The sequence below is a fragment of the Euprymna scolopes genome, chromosome 39 (assembly GCF_053919585.1).
Source record: "Euprymna scolopes isolate OS-2025 chromosome 39, ASM5391958v1, whole genome shotgun sequence".
In the NCBI taxonomy this organism is placed as follows: Eukaryota; Metazoa; Mollusca; class Cephalopoda; order Sepiida; family Sepiolidae; genus Euprymna; species Euprymna scolopes.
In genome coordinates, this window is record NC_136520.1 from 74,942,973 (window position 1) to 74,960,940 (window position 17,968).

Sequence of the window (17,968 nt, forward strand, 5' to 3'; positions counted from 1 at the left end):
TAGCACAGAATCAGTCATGTAATTTTGTCAATGTTTGAATTTATTCCGCCCTTGAATTTTTTCAAGGACGGTGTAACTAAAATAAAAGGTAATTGCAACTTTTCTTCCAATTTTCGGATTTCGTAATCATGTCCAAATTCCTTTATTTTCTTTTAAAGTTGATGAGTTTCTTTTCTCGATATAATCATTACATGAATGATTTTGTGCTACGAAATGGGTGCTGTCAAAAAGTGAACATTTTTACATGCTGAAAGAAATAAACGGTAAGACGAACATCTTTGAAATTTAGAATATAGACTTTTTCTCATTTATCTGTTTTTGCTCTGTAGTTACATTGAGCTTCATAAATTAAAGGATTCATATAAATAAAAGGTGAAACATAATCGAATAAAAATATTTTTCCCATAAACATTATCTTTACTTTAGAAAAAGAAAAGAAAAAGAAAAGAAAAAGAAAAGAAAAAGAAAAAAAGAAAAAGAAAAGAAAAAGGAAAAAAAAGAAAAAGAAAAGAAAAGGAAAAAGAAAAGAAAAGAAAAGAAAAAGAAAGAAAAAAGAAAAAGAAAGAAAAAAGAAAAAGAAAGAAAAAAGAAAAAGAAAAGAAAAAGAAAAGAAAAAAAAAAGAAAAGAAAAAGAAAAGAAAAGAAAAAGAAAAGAAAAAAGAAAAGAAAAAGAAGAAAAAAGAAAAAAGAAAAGAAAAGGAAGAAAAAAGAAAAGAAAAAGAAAAAGAAAAGAAAAAGAAAAAGAAAAGAAAAAAAAAGAAAAGAAAAAAAAAAAGAAAAAGAAAAGAAAATGAAAAAAGAAAAGAAAAAAGAAAAGAAAAAAGAAAAGAAAAAAGAAAAAGAAAAGAAAAAGAAAAGAAAAAAGAAAAAGAAAAGAAAAAAGAAAAGAAAAAAGAAAAGAAAAAAGAAAAAAGAAAAGAAAAAAGAAAAAGAAAAGAAAAAGAAAAGAAAAAAGAAAAAGAAAAGAAAAAAGAAAAAGAATAGAAAAAAGAAAAAGAAAGAAAAAAGAAAAAGAAAAAGAAAAAAGAAAAAGAAAAAAGAAAAAGAAAAAAGAAAAAGAAAAAAGAAAAAGAAAAAGAAAAGAAAAGAAAAAGAAAAGAAAAAAGAAAAGAAAAAAGAAAAGAAAAAGAAAAGAAAAAAGAAAAAGAAAAGAGAAAAGAAAAAAGAAAAAAGAAAAAGAAAAAAGAAAAAGAAAAAAGAAAAAGAAAAAAGAAAAGAAAAAGAAAAGAAAAAAGAAAAAGAAAAAAGAAAAGAAAAAAGAAAAAGAAAAAAGAAAAGAAAAAAGAAAAGAAAAAAGAAAAGAAAAAAGAAAAGAAATAAGAAAAAGAAAAGAAAAAAGAAAAAAGAAAAAGAAAAGAAAAAGAAAAAAGAAAAAGAAAAAAGAAAAAGAAAAAAGAAAAAGAAAAAAGAAGAGGAAAAAAAGAAAAAGAAAAAAGAAAAAAAAAACAGCATGTATGATGTACATACCTGCGACAAAATGAAAATATCATATTTCAAAAATCATATAAATTGATTAAGTAGTTTTATTTTTATAAAGAAAAATCAAATTTTATTGGTATCCAAAGAGTGACTGTCTCACCCACTATTTGGAAGCAAATGGAAAGAAACAAAGGGAGATAATTCCTATTTACTAGAATTATGTCGTAATGCCTACGGATTCTTATTAATCGCTTAAAAATGATTTTCTTTATAAAAATAAAACTACTTGATCAATTATGTGATTTTTTTTTTAAAAGAAAGAAAAACATGGAAGATATTTTCCAACTTACCGACATAGGAAAGGAACCAATTTGTTTGCTTTTCAAGATCAATGTCTTGTCGGATATTGTCTCCGAGGACGATCAGCATCGACACTGTTGATTGGATGTCTTCCTATGCAAGAGGAAAATCAATAATAACATAAGCATGTTATTTTTGGTGCATATCTCCCAATATTAAAACAAAAAAACAAAATCTGTACGGTGTAAGTACCAGTGACGACAGAAAATATCATATTCCAAAAGTCACAAAATTGATGAGGTAGTTTCTGTTTTAAATGAATTTGAGTTTTTCGCATGTCGCCTCCTCCCTTCCCATGTTAAGAATAGCTTTCTTCAATTTTTGAAATTGCAAGTTCGAATGAGTTGGAGTTATTTTCATTATTTTCAAGATGGCATCATGATATTGTCGCTGTTCGTTTAGCCAGAAAATTTTTTTTTTTTCTTTCTGTCACACGTGCATACGGAATTTTCTTTATCTTTTCAATATAAGGGAGAATTATGGTCAGCCACCTTATTTCTTGACAAACAATCAAAGGGGAATAACTCTTCAATTTGAATTATTCCTAATCACACAAAGCATCTTCTTCATCAGTTTATGTCCATTTTAGATGCTGGCATGTGTTGGATGACTTCTAAGAAATTAATTTTCACATTAATAAAATGATGAGTTGTTCACCATAAGTAATCCAATTTTACCAAATTTGCACTTCTAACGATTATTGTCACTTTTGACCAATGTACACTATTTAACTCTTATCCTCGAGTAGCCTCTGGGTCTTGATAAGTGTTGATTCCTTTGTAAAAAAAAAAAAAAAAAAAAACCTGTCAAGATGTACACAAAATTATCAACAGAAGACACTGGCTTACAACTTGAAGATCTTCCTAAGGCCGTGGAAGGGAAGTGTTAATTTGGTTTGGGCAACCCGCCCAATACAATGACGATACTTTCAAGCCAAGTTTTCACATCGCTTGGAGTGAAATGATGTAAGGATGATACGGTGGACGTGCATCTCAACTTCAGATATGCGATACAATATATACCAAGATAGAAATAATTATACGATCCAAGAAATTCCGTACAAACCTGTTCAACATAGGAAATCAACATGTCCTTGACCATCGCCTGGCAGTCCCACGGGGGTATAATGGGCAGTTTGACACTGATATGGAGTTCATTGCCACCCACTCCATTACTGCTACTTGAATCTTTGTTGTTGGTTGTCGTGGTTGTCGTTGTTGTGTTGAACGAGTTAGCGTCACTGTCGTTTGCGCTCGCTGGGGAGTCGTGAGTCATTGGAACCGGTGGCGCCATTCCGAATTTGAGCTCGTGACGCGGTTGAAAAGCTTCGGCCGGAAGAGACCAGTCCTTTGTTGTTTTGGTGGGTTTGAAAATAAAGATGAAAATAAACAGTTAATTACAATCCAATGAGAAAAATCAGATTTTACAAGCAACAAATTAAAAACAAAAACATTTTTCAAGTCTACAAACTGAATAAATCTGTAAACTTAAAGCATGAATATTTATAGGACAATTTATAGGATAATTTATAGGATAATTTATAGGACAATTTATAGGACAATTTATAGGATAATTTATAGGACAATTTATAGGACAATTCTAATCAGATAAAAAAGCTTAATATTCGAGGTAGAGCATTGATATAGAAATTACAACAATTTACTATTCGACAAGGAATACAAGTTGAAACCTTAAAAATTTTCGTTATTCCATGGAGTTTCAAAGAATTGCTCTTATACTCAGAGGAAAGTATTTAGCAAAATAATATTCATAGGCAGGCTATACATTTTAATGGTTAGCACATAAATCAAAAAATATAAACTATGAACAAAGTCATATTTGCATGAAAAATAATAAGACAAAAAATGTATGGGTAAATTGATATTCCAGATGAAGTCGAGACTCGAAGAAAAATAGAAAAATGTGAATCAACTTTTATTCTATGTTGAAATTTCTAATTTACAGAATTTATATTGAATTCTTTATGTGTGTGTGTGTGTGTATGTATATCTAGAAGCGTAAGCCATGTTTAGTTTCAGAACAGTTTCCGATGGTTCGTTGTTCTACACAAGTCCTGGGAGGTGACTGGTTTGCAGTAGACAGAACAGTTTTCTATTGTTCGTTGTTCTACACAAGTCTTGGGAAGTGACTGGTTCACAGTAGACAGAACAGTTTCCGATGGTCTGTTGCTCTACACAAGTCCTGGGAGGTGACTAGTTTGCAGTAGACAGTTCACGAGTTGGAATCCACAAAGCAAAAGATTTTTCCCGTGTTGACACAAAGAAAACATATGCGAAATTGCTACAGAAAGGTTTAATATTTATGGAGCAATTCTGGTTTCTGATTGGTTGTTAGCAGAACATGAATTAATTCGATTCGTCAGTTCATAGAAGCATCGTTTATAAATAGAATCGTCTGACTGTGCGGGATCATACCCAATTATAGTAAAAAATATTGGAACAGTATATATGTGTGCATGGGTGCGCGTGTGTGTGTGTGTATACACACACACACGCAGTAGTCTGTAGTAATAAATAGTGATGTAGAGTAGGAAGTATTAGAATTGTTCATGGCTTAGCGCATAAAGTACTTTGTCAAATTCAGTTGTGAGTTACATTCTTCTGAAGGTTGATGTTTCAATCAATTGCGAATTACTTTAGACTTCTACCCAGTCATGAGTGACAGAATGAGAGCAAGTTACTTCTGTAGATAAAAGAAATTTTTCTGTTGGAAATTCTGTACCGATTCCAGAGTTGAAAAGAAAAGAAACAAAGATAAAAAAAAAAAAAAGTTGAAAAAAAACGATTTCTACCTGTTTGTCTGGAAGGACGCTGTCGTTGTCATCGAGATCGTAAGGAAAGTCCGTCTCACCATCTCCGAAAAAGAAGTCGCCAGTTTGGTTGGCCAAGCCCGTTGCAATATTCGTCAAATTCTTCCCTTGTAACGCCTCATTTTCAGCCTCAGATTCTTCATCGCTACATCCTACGAAAAATTTTAAGTAACGTTATTTTCACTAACATGCTAAAATTTCGATGTAATAGTTTCCTCAGAGCCAAATAAATCAATAAAAGAGAAAGTATCTTACTATTGCCTTCCAACAAATAACTAGAAGGACTTTCTTAGTCTCCTTAATTTTCTTAGACAATGCTGGGACATAGGTTCGATCATATATATTTACGAGCAGGGTACCCGACATCTGCTTACACATATTTTAAATTATGCAGATTTTGTGTTTATCATTATAGATGCAATTGTCCATTATATTGTACCCAATATTTAGTATTAAAGATGGGGAGGGAGTGTCGGCGCTTTAAATTGAGCTATCTCTCCGTGCCATGTTCAAAAACTTCAAAGATGTCTGCCTTCGATGTGCTGTCATAAAAACGTTTTTCTGCTATAAAAAAAAAACAAAACTACTCCATCAAATTAAATGAATTTTTTTTTTCGGAGATCTTCAGTCCAAAACAGATACGTACAATATAACTTTTTTTTACGATATTTTCATTTTTTAATGTTTTTATTAAACTGTACAAGTGCCCTTCTGACTTTCGAATTTATTAATCACCCTCGTTTAACTTTAAACTTATGATTCTGACGTTAACTTCTTTATGTCAGTCTCAGTTTTTTGGGGGTTTTTTTTACATAGGCGTCACCACTTATCAAGGCCGATAGGCCACTTAAGGATAAGGGTTAAAGAGTGTACAGTAGTCAAAAGGACTATCAATATAGTAATTGATAGTAATGGAAGTTTGGTAAATTTGTTAACTTAAGTGGAACGGCTCATCAGAAACTTGTTTACGTTGGACTTGAAGACAACCATATTATAGACAGCTGGAAAGCAGGAAAACGGAAGACAATTCCACAGGCGTGCAGTTCTAAGAAAGAAGTTTTGATCATGGAATCTATGTTTAGGTTTAGGCACAGATAAAGAGTGGGGGGAATGATTGATAGTGTTTTCAGCTAGACGAGTGTTTCTTGTGAAAGTTTGGCGAGGGGGGACCATAGATTGAAGCTCAGTCGAACATTTTCCATGAAAATAACGATAAAGCAGAGACAAACTCACAACTTCTGTGAGATAGAGGTTGCAGTAAAGTTTAATTTATTTATTTTTAACGTTAGATTTTGATTGAATTTTTTTTACTCCCTCTTAGCCTGCTTATCTAAATATCTTACAGTTATTTAATGTTGGACTTTTTTTTTTTTCCATTCTTATGCTGTCAAAATTACTCGGGTGCAATTTTATTATCCATAAAAGAAATTTATTAAATAGAAGGAAGACAGACCCCTAACCTAACCCCACCTCCCAAAATCTGTACCAGTTTAAAGAAACAACTTTTTTTTCTGAGTTTTAGATATTATTTATCTGGGAGGAGGGACCGAGCAAGAAAATAACTTTGCAAGTATTTGGTTTGGAGTTTGTAAATTATAACTGGACATACATAAATACACACATGCTAACTGGGGAGAACTTGAATGCCTACTAGACACTGTCCTCGAGTGTCTAAGGTCTCTCTGTACAGGGGTTTGTCAGAACAATCTGGCATGAGGATACTTTTTCCATAGAAGTAAGCCCTGACCAAATATTCAAAATCACATAGTATTCGCTGCCCAAATAAGATCTCCTTGCTATGGTTAACCCATAGCTTTTATGAGGAATGGGGCACCTTCTCCAAGTGATGTTACCTCAAGTAACAGCACGAAACTGGATACTCCACCAGACTAGATAAATTCTTGTCCTGGAATTCAGTAAGACCAAGAGACCAAAATAAAAGATATAATACAATATATGAAAATGGTTAATTGGGGAGAGGAAAAATTATGTTCTCAACTTCTTTGAGAAATAAAGAACTTAAATGGAACATTCGAATATCTATGATGTATCTCATATAGAGTTCAAGTGTTAGCCCCAGGTCGTGGGCCCCTTGATTTCTGAGAACTTTGACTGAAGTAAAATAAAACATTACAGCAACTTATAATTCATCAAATTTTGTTCAACATCGGATGACTTTTACAAACCGATTCCAAAATTTACCTATGTGACCTTTTTTCTCTCAAGTCTATTTTTATCACTTGTTTGTTGATAGATCTGATAACTGATGTTGATACCTCAACTGTTCTACAGCTACGAACTCAACATTTCCAATTTTTCTAGTTCACATCCATCTTCATTGTCTTACACTTCTTACACACAAACTCGATATTCACACATACATACACACACACACATTATATAAATATATATATATGAGAGAGAGATAAATAAATAATGAAATCAAAAGGATGTAGTGTTTACCTGATATACACAATGGTAAACTTCAATCTAATAAAAATAACAATATTTATATTAAATAATTAAATCCCAACCGAATAAAAAAGCTCAATACGCAATCGAGAGTAGAGTTTATTATAGGAGAAAGAAAATTAAAACTGTAAGTTGAACTTTACAATCAAAATTTATTGTTCGATTGAATACTCCAAAAACAATTTACAATAAATTGTTTTTTGGAGTAATCAGTCTAAAATATATATATATATATATATATATATATATAATATAATAATTCGAATAAATTTTCAATATCCAAATTTTTATTTTATATTATATAAGTAATAAGTAAAATTAACAAAAATAGAAATTTTTTAGCAAATAAGCCTATCAAAGTAGAAGAAGCTCTACATGGTTAAGTGGAGCAACTAATATGTTTATATTTATCATTAATTTCTCAGATCAGAAAAGAAAAAAAGAAAGATGATCTTTTCTTTATATTCCTTATTAATTTGATAAATTAATAAAGTTTTCTATTCAATTTCGAACTCTCATCTTTCACTTCTTTTATATATATTAGTAAGTTATGGAAATATATATGGCAATTAAGCTACACAGAATATTCCACATTTCATTCAAATATTCTGTGTAGCTTAATTGCCATATATATTTTCATAACTTACTATCTAGCTCTACCTATGTTGAAGTAAATACTGAAAATTTATGCATAAAATTATATCTTCATATATTAGTTAATGTGATTAAATGAAGTTATCATATATATATATATATATATATATATATATAAATATAATACACGCATATATATAAATATAATACACACCTGCACACACGCACAAATATATGAAATGAAATTTTAAAAATTATTCTACCTGAAGTGTTCTCTCCAGTAGGATTTTCTTTTTCAACTTCGCAGATTTTGTCTGGAATCACTTCGACAATTTTACCTGCAAAAAATTTTTTTACAAATTGCTGATATTAGTCATTCGAAAAAAATCCAATAAAAGTTTTGGAATAATAATTGCCAAATGAGCATTGGCAAAAAAGATTTGTAAGAAAATGTAAAAGTTTGATTAAACGGACAAGACTATTTACAAAAAAAAAAAATTAGATTTTTTTTTTTGTAATTTGAATTTTTAAAAATTAATTTCGGATAGTAAAATATGCCTCATCAGAGAAGGAAAAAGTTTTTTTCTTTCTGTAATAAAAAAAAAAAATATCTTGTGTTGTTATATTAAGCCAAAAAAAAAAAAAAATCTCTTAAATTTGTAGCAATTTAATTTTTTTTTTGACGTGATACAACATAAAATGCTTTAACATGTTATTATAAAGATAACCTTTTTTTTTATTGAGTCACCACATATCAAGGCCCAAAGGCCACTCGAGGATAAGGATTAATGAATGTAAGGTGGTAGTTTGATAATCATAAATGGTTTAGATTGGTTAGAATTTGATTATTTATAGGGACGGTTCAACAAGAATTTGTTTACGTTGGATTGGAAGGCTACCATGTTGTATTCAACTGGGAAACAGACCAGCGGAACAGTGTTCCACAGGCAGGCAATTCTGGGAAAAAAAACTTTGTTCATAGAATCTGTTTAGATTTAGGCACAGATAAAGAATGGGGAAATTGTATACAGTGGTTATAGCTAGTCGAAAGTTTGTACAAGGGGGGGACCATAGATTGGAGTTCAGTCAAGCACTTGCCATGAAACTAATGTTAGAGCAGAGACAGGCTTGCAACGTCTCTTCTGCTGTAAAAAGGTCGCAGGGAATAGAAAAGGGCATCACCTACTAGGTTTCGATAGCCGGTTTTGAACTCTGTCACGGCTGGATAGGTCAAAGAGAGAAGCCCCTGTCCAGATTTGGCAACAATATTCCATTTTAGGACGTACTTGGAGATTATATAGATAGAGGATTGCATCGGCAACGAGATGCCTTCTGGAGCGGTAGAGTGATCCAATCACTTTTTCAGTGATCTTGGCAACAGATTTGTACTATGTGGAGTTCAGTCAAGCACTTGCCATGAAAATAACGATAGAGCAGAGATAGGCTTGTATCGTCTTTTCTGTGGGAAAGAGGTTGCAGGGAAGAGAAAAGTGCATCACCTACTGGCTCTTCTACAGATAATTATATTTTCATTAAAATAAAAACAAACTTTTTCTCCTTACCTTTCTCTGCATCTGATTTATCGGTGAGAACTGGATAGCCGGGTCCGGCATGATAAGGCGGCGTGATGTTGTTTGGAGAAGTACACGTGAACAAAGTTTTCAAAATTAACCACGTCAAATAAACCTGAAATGTTTGTTTAAAATAAATAAAAAAAAAAAAAAGGTGCAATAAATCTGAACTGATAAAAGAAAACATTTCCCTGCACACTGCAACATGGTCACCAAGAAAACTAATGTCAATAATTATGAGGTGCCGTCAATTAGTTTCCAGACTTTTTTTATACAGGTATTTAAAATAGTCGTAGACTTTTGAAAATTCAGTATGGTATTGCTATACATCTCATGAGACAACTGACCAATTTTTATGAAAATATCATATTCCAAAAATCACCTAAATTGATCAAGTAGTTTTATTTTTGAATAAGAAAATCAAATTTTATGAGTATCTAAAAACGAATATGTTGTCCACCATTTTGAAAACAATCCAAGAAAATGAAACAAAGGGAGATAACTCAACATAACTCAAACTTGCAGAATTTAGGTTGTAATGCCTATGCATTCCCATTAATCACTTACAAATAATTTTTCTTTATGAAAATAGTATTACTTTGATCAATTTATGTGATTTTAAGAATATGTTTTCATATCATCCCACGTACATACATCATACAGACTTTTCTTTATTTTTGTTTTTTAACAGAAATTCTGGTCAAGAACCAAGAATGATTTCTAATAAATAAAAGTTGCCTTCAATAAGTTTCCAGACTTTTTCCATGTGGGCACTTTTATTGAAAGTACACACGTGAAACTCTAGCCACCTTCGAAGTAATCTCCTCTGGCTGTAATGCAGTTGTTATACAATTTTAACAATTTCTGAAAGGCCCCATGGAAGTCATCTTGTACGAGTGTGTCAATGACTCTCATCATAGCCTCTTTCATCTCCTCAATTGTTTCATAGCGAAAGCATCTAAGGTTTTCCTTGAGCTTAGGTAATAACCAAACGTCACAGAGAGCAATGTCTGGACTATAAGGAACTGTCGTGATGCCCATCTTGGTCAAATAGTCTGTAACAAATCTTTGTCAAATAGTCTGTAACAAATCTTCCGCATCTTCAGTTCCTCGTAAATAATTGTGTGTACAGTTCTCACACTGGCATCAAACTGTGCACTTATTGTCTCTGTAGACAAACGATATTCCTTATCCATGAAATTCTTTATTTGGCCAATAAACTCTGGTGTTCCGACTTCCTTACTCCTCCCACACCTCTCATCATTCCTCACAGACTCCCTGTCTTCCTTGAACCTCTTATGCCACTTAAAAACTGATACTCAATTCACGTAAAATGGTCCAAAAGCAGTCTGAAGCATTCCATATGTTTCTGTAGTTTCTTTAGTAGGGTGTATTTCAATTCCTGTTGTAGCTGTTCATTTGACCATAAAATCATAAAAATTGGTCAGTCATCTCATCAAGATGTATAACAATAACATACTGAATTTTCAAGAGTCTATAACGATTGTACAAAAAAGTCTGGAAACTTATTGAAGGCACCTTGTAGATTATCAAATTTTCATAAGTTAGCAGAGACAGCCAAGTTTAACATATAAAATTATCTCGTGAAATTTTAAAAGTTGGATCTAAATAGCATTTAAGTTGACAAATCAAACTTTGATTCTGACTAGCCAATTTTCATTTGCTATTGTTGTCCCATGTTATTGTAACATACTTTGCTAATGTTTGTAATGAAATTACAAAAAAAAAAAAATTAATGTTTATATGAATAAATAAGATTTTGTAACCCATACACTATTGTCTAGTCAAATTGATTTCTTCTTTGTTTTCCTTTCTTTATGGTCATATTTAAAAGATAAATAGCAAACTTTGCAAAGCAATAACAACGAATAACGCACTTGTTTTCTGTTGAGTTTTTGAGCCACGGAAGCATTATGATCACAGATGTCTTCGAACGACTTGCTACTGAGCCAATACATTTTCGCAGAATTTACAAACCAATCCACAGAAAGATCCTGTAAAAAAAAAAAATGTAAAGAAAACGAAATTAGAATGAAATCATGGTTATTCGGATTATTCGGACAACCGTTCATATTTTGAGTGTTATTCTCACATTTCAATCGATGTAACCTCCGAGCTTCAGTCAAACTCAGCGATTGGCACAGAATTTCAAGCAGACTATTTATCTAATCCATAATTCTGTTGTCCTGTCAGCTATCACTAGATAGAAGTCCTAAGTTCATCTTGCTGCCCAAATCCCTACATAGTACCCCAGTAGTTGCTGACCCCGATAGTAGCCCCCTACACCTGAGTGTCAATGTGCCTTGTTTGGGGTGAAAATGTAATAAAAAAAAAAAAAGTAATTAAACAAAGTTTTGTTTGAAATTCTGTGCGGATTCCAGAGTTCAACATGATCTGAAGAAAGCTGAAGGTTACATGGACTGAAACGCTGTTTGAATAACATTCATGGTTATCTTGAACTTTTCAACTTTGTAATGGCTGCCAAATGTTTGCAATTATTTTCATCATACATTTCAATCAGTATATTTTTTTTCTTTTACATGGAGGTCACCACTTATCAAGGCCTGGAGATCACTCAGAGATAAGGGTTATTGCATGTACAGTAATCAATTCTTTCTTAGAACTGCACGCCTGTGGAACTCTGTTCCGTCTGCCTGCTTCTCACCTGACTACAACTTGGATGTCTTCAAGTCCAACGTTAACAAATTCCTAATGAACCGCCCTCTTAAGTAAACACTTCATTAAATCTCCACACTAACATACTGTACTTGCAATAACCCTTATCTCTGAGTGGCTTCCGGGTCTTGATAAGTGGTGACCACCGTGTAAAAAAAAAAAAAAAATGGGGATAATATCATAGTAATCGTTAGTAATGGAGAGTATACAAGCAAAAAGAATACGGTGTATTAATTTTAACCTGTTTGGTCTTTTTTTTTTCTTTTTTCAAATAATTTCTGATTTTTTTTTGTGTTGACAAATAATGTCAAGTGTTTAACGAAAATGGATTTGAAATAAAAAAAACAACAAACTTTCATTTAACAAATAATAAAATCAAACACATCACAAATTTTCCTTTAGAAATAACTGGATATTAAATATGTCAGTTAAAAGAATGGACAATGCGAGTTTAAAAATAATGATTAAAAATAGGATATATATTGAACAATTAAAATTGGGAATTCTTTGTTTGCCAAGAATGTGTTTGGACATACATAGGTAAATATATATTATTCCTTAATTGGAATTCATTTTTTTTTTTTGAGATGAGCATTATATATATTAATTTATTTTAATTTCGGACTATTAGTCTCATCTTTATTAGTTGTTGTTTTTCATCTTTTATTGGATTGTTTATTCACAACGTTTCGGCCAACTAATTCCTCTGGCCTTCGTCAGGTGGTAACCGCGACGGATAGGAACTTCGAATCTCCTAACTGCATTCTCAGCCATCACTGCCATCCGTAGTTGTTGTCGTCTCACCACATTTTTGCCCAATTAGCCTCTGGCACGCTTTGGGTGGGATTGAAACCGCTATCTTCAGACAATGTTCATCTGGAACCGTAGAGATTCAACGTCTCTATCAACTGCGCCATGGGCCCTGAAGGGCGATCAAGGTTGGATTCTTCGATCTTATAAATCCACGTTTATTTATTATCTGATTTTCCATAGTCGGGTCCGTACCGATTGGCATATATATATTATTCCTTAATTGGAATTCATTTTTTAGATGAGCATTATATATTAATTTATTTTTATTTCGGACTATTAGTCTCATCTTTATTAGTTGTTGTTTTTCAAAAAGCAACTTAGAGGCGAAGGGAGAAAAAGAGTAGACCATGTAGTTGAAAAGGCTCAAATATCCTGACATCATCAATCGGCCGACAGATGAATAAAAGAAATCACCGTCGATATTTTGTAACTGTTCGGCTTCGTGTTGTCATTCCACCAACTGGACGATAAATGTGTTTTGATCATCACCTCTAACGAACATTGTGATACCCCCCTTCCAAATAACGTGTCCCCTCCTCTATGTTAATATGAACTGCATAAAAAAATTTGGTACATATTTAGACTTACACTGATTTAAAAAAAAAACATACAAAAAAAATCGTTATGATGTACATACTTGTCACAGAACGAAGATGTCATATTCCAAAAATCATGTTGGTTTAGCTAGTAATTTTTCTATATGGCTAGTAAAGAAAAACATTTAGTTATCAAAAGGTCAACTAAAGATAAATTTATCCATAGAACCCTGTGTAGTAACAGCACTTAGTTGGATACTCCACCAGACTAGGTAAATTCTTGTCCTGGAATCCAATAAGCCTAAGAGACCACAAGAAAGATATACAATAACATATTGAAATGGTTAATAAGAAAATTAATATTTCTTACTTCTTTATTAACTCAACGTTTGAGAGATGAAAGAGAACAGTAATGAAATGTACGAATATCTATACATCTCATATACAGATCAAATGTTAGCTCTAAGATTATATATATACTAGCATTTCAGCCCGGCATTGCCTGGGTGTTTGGATGTGTATGTTGAGCAAAAAAAAAAAGTGGTAGTAGGAAGGCAGGCTCGAACCCGTACCGCAAAGGAGGAAAAGAACGGGGTAAAACCTAACATTTATGCTGTTACGACCACCTCTAAACCGGAAGCGACATTTTTTAAAATTAAGGCTAGACAATCTAAAGGAGAGGATAACTTTCAAAAATATCAGCAAAAAAAGTGACTCACCCTCTGTAGAAAAGTGCCTAGATGAAGGGGAAGATATTAATGTTTTTAGCCAATTTTTCGATATTTGTCGTATGAAAGTTCGAACTTTAAAACGATACTTATCTTGGTAAAATCTGTCGCCTCTATTGAAAGTTTAAGGCAGACATGCAAACAGACATACATACAGACATTTATATATTGGTAACTAAAAGTTTTCGACCCAAACTGATGAAAAAGCTTGCCCTATCTCTGAATACCCTTTATGTAAAATTTCAAATATTTAGACCAGAAATTGTCTGAGTGATTTCAAAGAGACCGCAGAGGTCAATTTTTTTTTAACTTTGACCCCTATTACGACCCCTTAACATTTATTGTTTTGGGCTCAAATCAAGTTATTAAGTTAGATGCATGTCAAAGGAACCTATATCTAAAATTTCAAGTGCGTAGACCCAAAATTGTCAGAGGAGTTTGGTAGAGTTCTCAAAGGTCAAATCGTTGAACTTTGACCCCTTAATCGACAAATTTCTGGCCAAAAACCAATCACACCGATTTTCCCAAATCTCAGTACCCTGTATATTAAATTTTGAGTCTGTAGACTAGAAATTGACAGACTTATTGCGTAGGGAAATACACACAGACACATTCACTTTTATATATATATATATATAGATAGATAGATAGGGAGAGAGAGAGAGAGACATACGGCCAACCAACACTGGCTTTTAACAAGGAATGGTGAACCTTCTCCAAGTGATGTTACCTAACAGCACAAAACCAGGTACTCCACTAGACTAGGTAAATTCTTGTCCTGGAATCCAGTAAGACTAAGAGACCACAAGAAAAACATACTATACCATATTTTTAAATGGTTAAATAAGGAGAGGAAAATTAATATTCTTAACTTCTTTACTAACTCGATGTTTGAGAGATAAACGCAAACTTTATTGGAATATGCAAATATCTATGCCTCTTGTATAGAGATCAAGTGTAAACCTACGGAAGAGGTTCCTTGATTTTTTGAGAACTTACATTGAAGTAAAATGAAACGAAAAAATGAAAAAAACTTACAAATGAATTTTTGGAGGTGAACAAGAAAAGGTTACTATTGGCCCACATGGAGGGCTCCAAACTTTTTAATATATTACAGGTTGAAGCAGTCGTAGGAGGAATGGGTAACTCATCAACTGAAAAACAAAACAAAGTATCATAAATATTCAAGACAAACAGAATACAACTCATACAAGTATACATTTATGAAAATCATACTTTTGTGATTATAGAAATAAACAGACTACCCCTCCTCCTTTTTTTTTTTTTGCTTCTGTGTTTGACGACTGATCGCAGTCAACTGTCGATTCTGATTGACAAAAAGATGATGACTATATTCCGATGATATCAAGCAACAACTGCACAATGTCTTTGCCATTCTGGAGTAGGAAATGACCTTGCATCTTTCGGGTTGAAGAATGGTTCTGAGTAATCCTAGGTGGCCCATCTTCCCAGGTTGTTGTCTCCCATCTTTTGGGTGGAGTAAGGTTATCGCTTACTGCCTGAGTTATCTCTACTGGAGAATGCTAACAAGGTTGCCAAGGCAATTTTATAAAATGCCATGATGCTCATCTTTTAGAAGTGCTAGCTGGACTTTTTTTTTTTTTTTTTTTTTTTTTTTTTTTTACAAAGGCATCACCACATTATCAAGGCCCAGAGGCCACTCAAGGATAAGGGTTAAAGAGTGTACAGTAGAAGTTGGTCAATATAGTAATCATTAGTAATGAAAATTTGGTAAATTTAATAACTTATATGGAACGGCTCATCAAGAACTTATTTACTTTAGACTTGAACAAAACCATATTGTAGTCAGCCGGAAAGCAGGAAAACGGAAGACAATTCCACAGGCGTGCAGTTCTAAGAAAGAAGCTTTGTTCATGGAATCTACGTTTAGGTTTAGGCACAGATAAAGAGTGGGGGAAATTATTGATAGTGTTTACAGCTAGACGAGTGTTTCTTGTGAAAGTTTGGCGAGGGGGGACCATAGATTGAAGTTCAGTTGAACACTTTCCATGAAAATAACGATACATCAGAGACAAACTCGCAACATCTCTTCTGTGAGATAGAGGTTGCAAGGAGGAGAAAAGGACATCTCCTACGAGGCTACGAAGTCTATTTTGAACTCTATCAAGGCAGGACAAGTTCTTTCTAGCAGCTCCTGCCCAGATGTGGCAACAGTATTCCATCCTTGGACGTACCTGGCTCTTATATAGATAGAGAATAGCATCAGCAGTGAGATATCTACTGGATCGATAGAAAGATCCCACCATTTTTCCAGCGGCCTTGGCAACAGATTTGATATACGTGTTCCATTTAAGATCAGGAGTAATGGTCAAGCCCAGAAGCTTGTCAAAACTTGAGGCCTCCTGAAGACGAGAGCCATTCATTTCAATTGATGACAAATGTGGATTAGAATGTTGATGATGTAAAGAGAGAAGCTTGGTTTTAGATGCATTAAAAGTAACCAGCCACTCCTTTCCCCATTGTACTACGTGCTCAAGATCAGAGGAGAGAGAATTGGAGAGAACTTGCTCGTTTACTGTCTTAGATGTGCTACCATAAATGGTAGTGTCGTCAGCATAAATGTCTACAAATGATGTAAGGATATGATTTGGAAGATCATTAATGTAGATCAGGAAAAGAGTTGGGCCCAGGATGGATCCCTGAGGGACACCGGCATTAATATTGTGAGCTTCTGATTTTTGCCCCTCAACTACTACTCTTATGAATCTATCAGAAAGAAATGATTTAATAATTGAGAAGACTTTTCCAGCTATACCATAGCTAGCGATCTTATGAAGTAAACCTTTATGCCATACCCTATCAAAGGCTTTAGATATGTCAAGAGCAATTGCCCTAGAAAGATTGCCACTGTCGAGAGATTTGCTAATCCTATGCGATATAACTGTAAGGACATCTGCTGTAGATCTAGCAGAACGGAAACCATATTGAGTGTCACTAAGAAGGTTATTTTTGTTGAGATGTTTGATTACTTCTGTATTTAATACAGATTCTAGCAACTTACTCATGACGCACAGGAGACTTATTGGCCTGTACTGAGAGGGGGATGAGTGATCACCTGAATTCTTAAATACAGGGCATACTGATGAGATTTTCCAGGGAGATGGGAAACTATTCTCCTTAAGACAACGTTTAAACAGTTTTGTAAGTATGGGCGCTAGTTCAGGTTGAAGTTTTTTGAGTACTATAATTGGAATACCATCAGGGCCAGTTGCTTTACTGGAATCAAGGTTTTTGATTAGCTTGGCAACATCACGTACAGATATACGTATATCACATAGCGTGTTTTCTGATACAAGAGGAAATATTGGGGGTTGGCGGTCTTGGTCGCAAAGGGTAGAATTAGCTGCAAAGTTCTTGACAAAGAGTTTGGCTTTGTCTGATGCTGACGAGATTACCTCAGATCCATTGATAATAGTTGGGATGGAGCACACGCTTCTGTTCAGGATTCTGTTTGCTATTTGCCAAAACTGGTGGGAACCAAGCCGCTGCTCAGCTACTTTGGACTTAACAGATTGAGCATACAACTCTCTTGCGTTCCTTATTACTTTCTTACAATGGTTGCTGGCAGTCCTGAAAACGGCTTTAGTTTCCATACATCTATTACGTTTGAAGCAGTGGAAAAAGTGATTTCTGTGCGCAATGGCAGCAGCACATTCTGGAGAGAACCATGGCTGGCTGTTAGGTTTTTGCTGAAATTTTTTAGAGGGTATGAAATGGTCAATACCTACAATTAACCATTCAGTTAGGTCTAATACTATAGAGGACACATCCTTTTTAAACATGGAATGCAGAGGTAGATCAGATATAAATGTACGGAAGCTATCCCAGTCAGCCTTAGTGTATCGATATACTGTACGATGAAGAGGTACGTCTGGGGACTTATTACATTTCATTTTTATCTTAATT

General features: G+C 33.3%; 1 protein-coding gene across 1 annotated transcript in view; it reads right to left on the minus strand.

Annotated features, from left to right (window-relative positions):
- Nucleotides 1-17,968, minus strand: part of LOC145263878 (GATOR2 complex protein WDR24-like) — a 64,056-nt gene that overhangs the window by 8,816 nt on the left and 37,272 nt on the right. Inside the window, exons 10-16 of the mRNA XM_080120959.1 lie at nt 15,059-15,174; nt 11,145-11,261; nt 9,238-9,361; nt 7,939-8,013; nt 4,592-4,761; nt 2,845-3,126; nt 1,770-1,872 (exon numbers count right to left, since the gene is read on the minus strand). Of these exons, the coding sequence (XP_079977085.1) occupies nt 1,770-1,872; nt 2,845-3,126; nt 4,592-4,761; nt 7,939-8,013; nt 9,238-9,361; nt 11,145-11,261; nt 15,059-15,174 (987 nt within the window). The remainder of the gene's footprint in view (nt 1-1,769; nt 1,873-2,844; nt 3,127-4,591; nt 4,762-7,938; nt 8,014-9,237; nt 9,362-11,144; nt 11,262-15,058; nt 15,175-17,968) is intronic.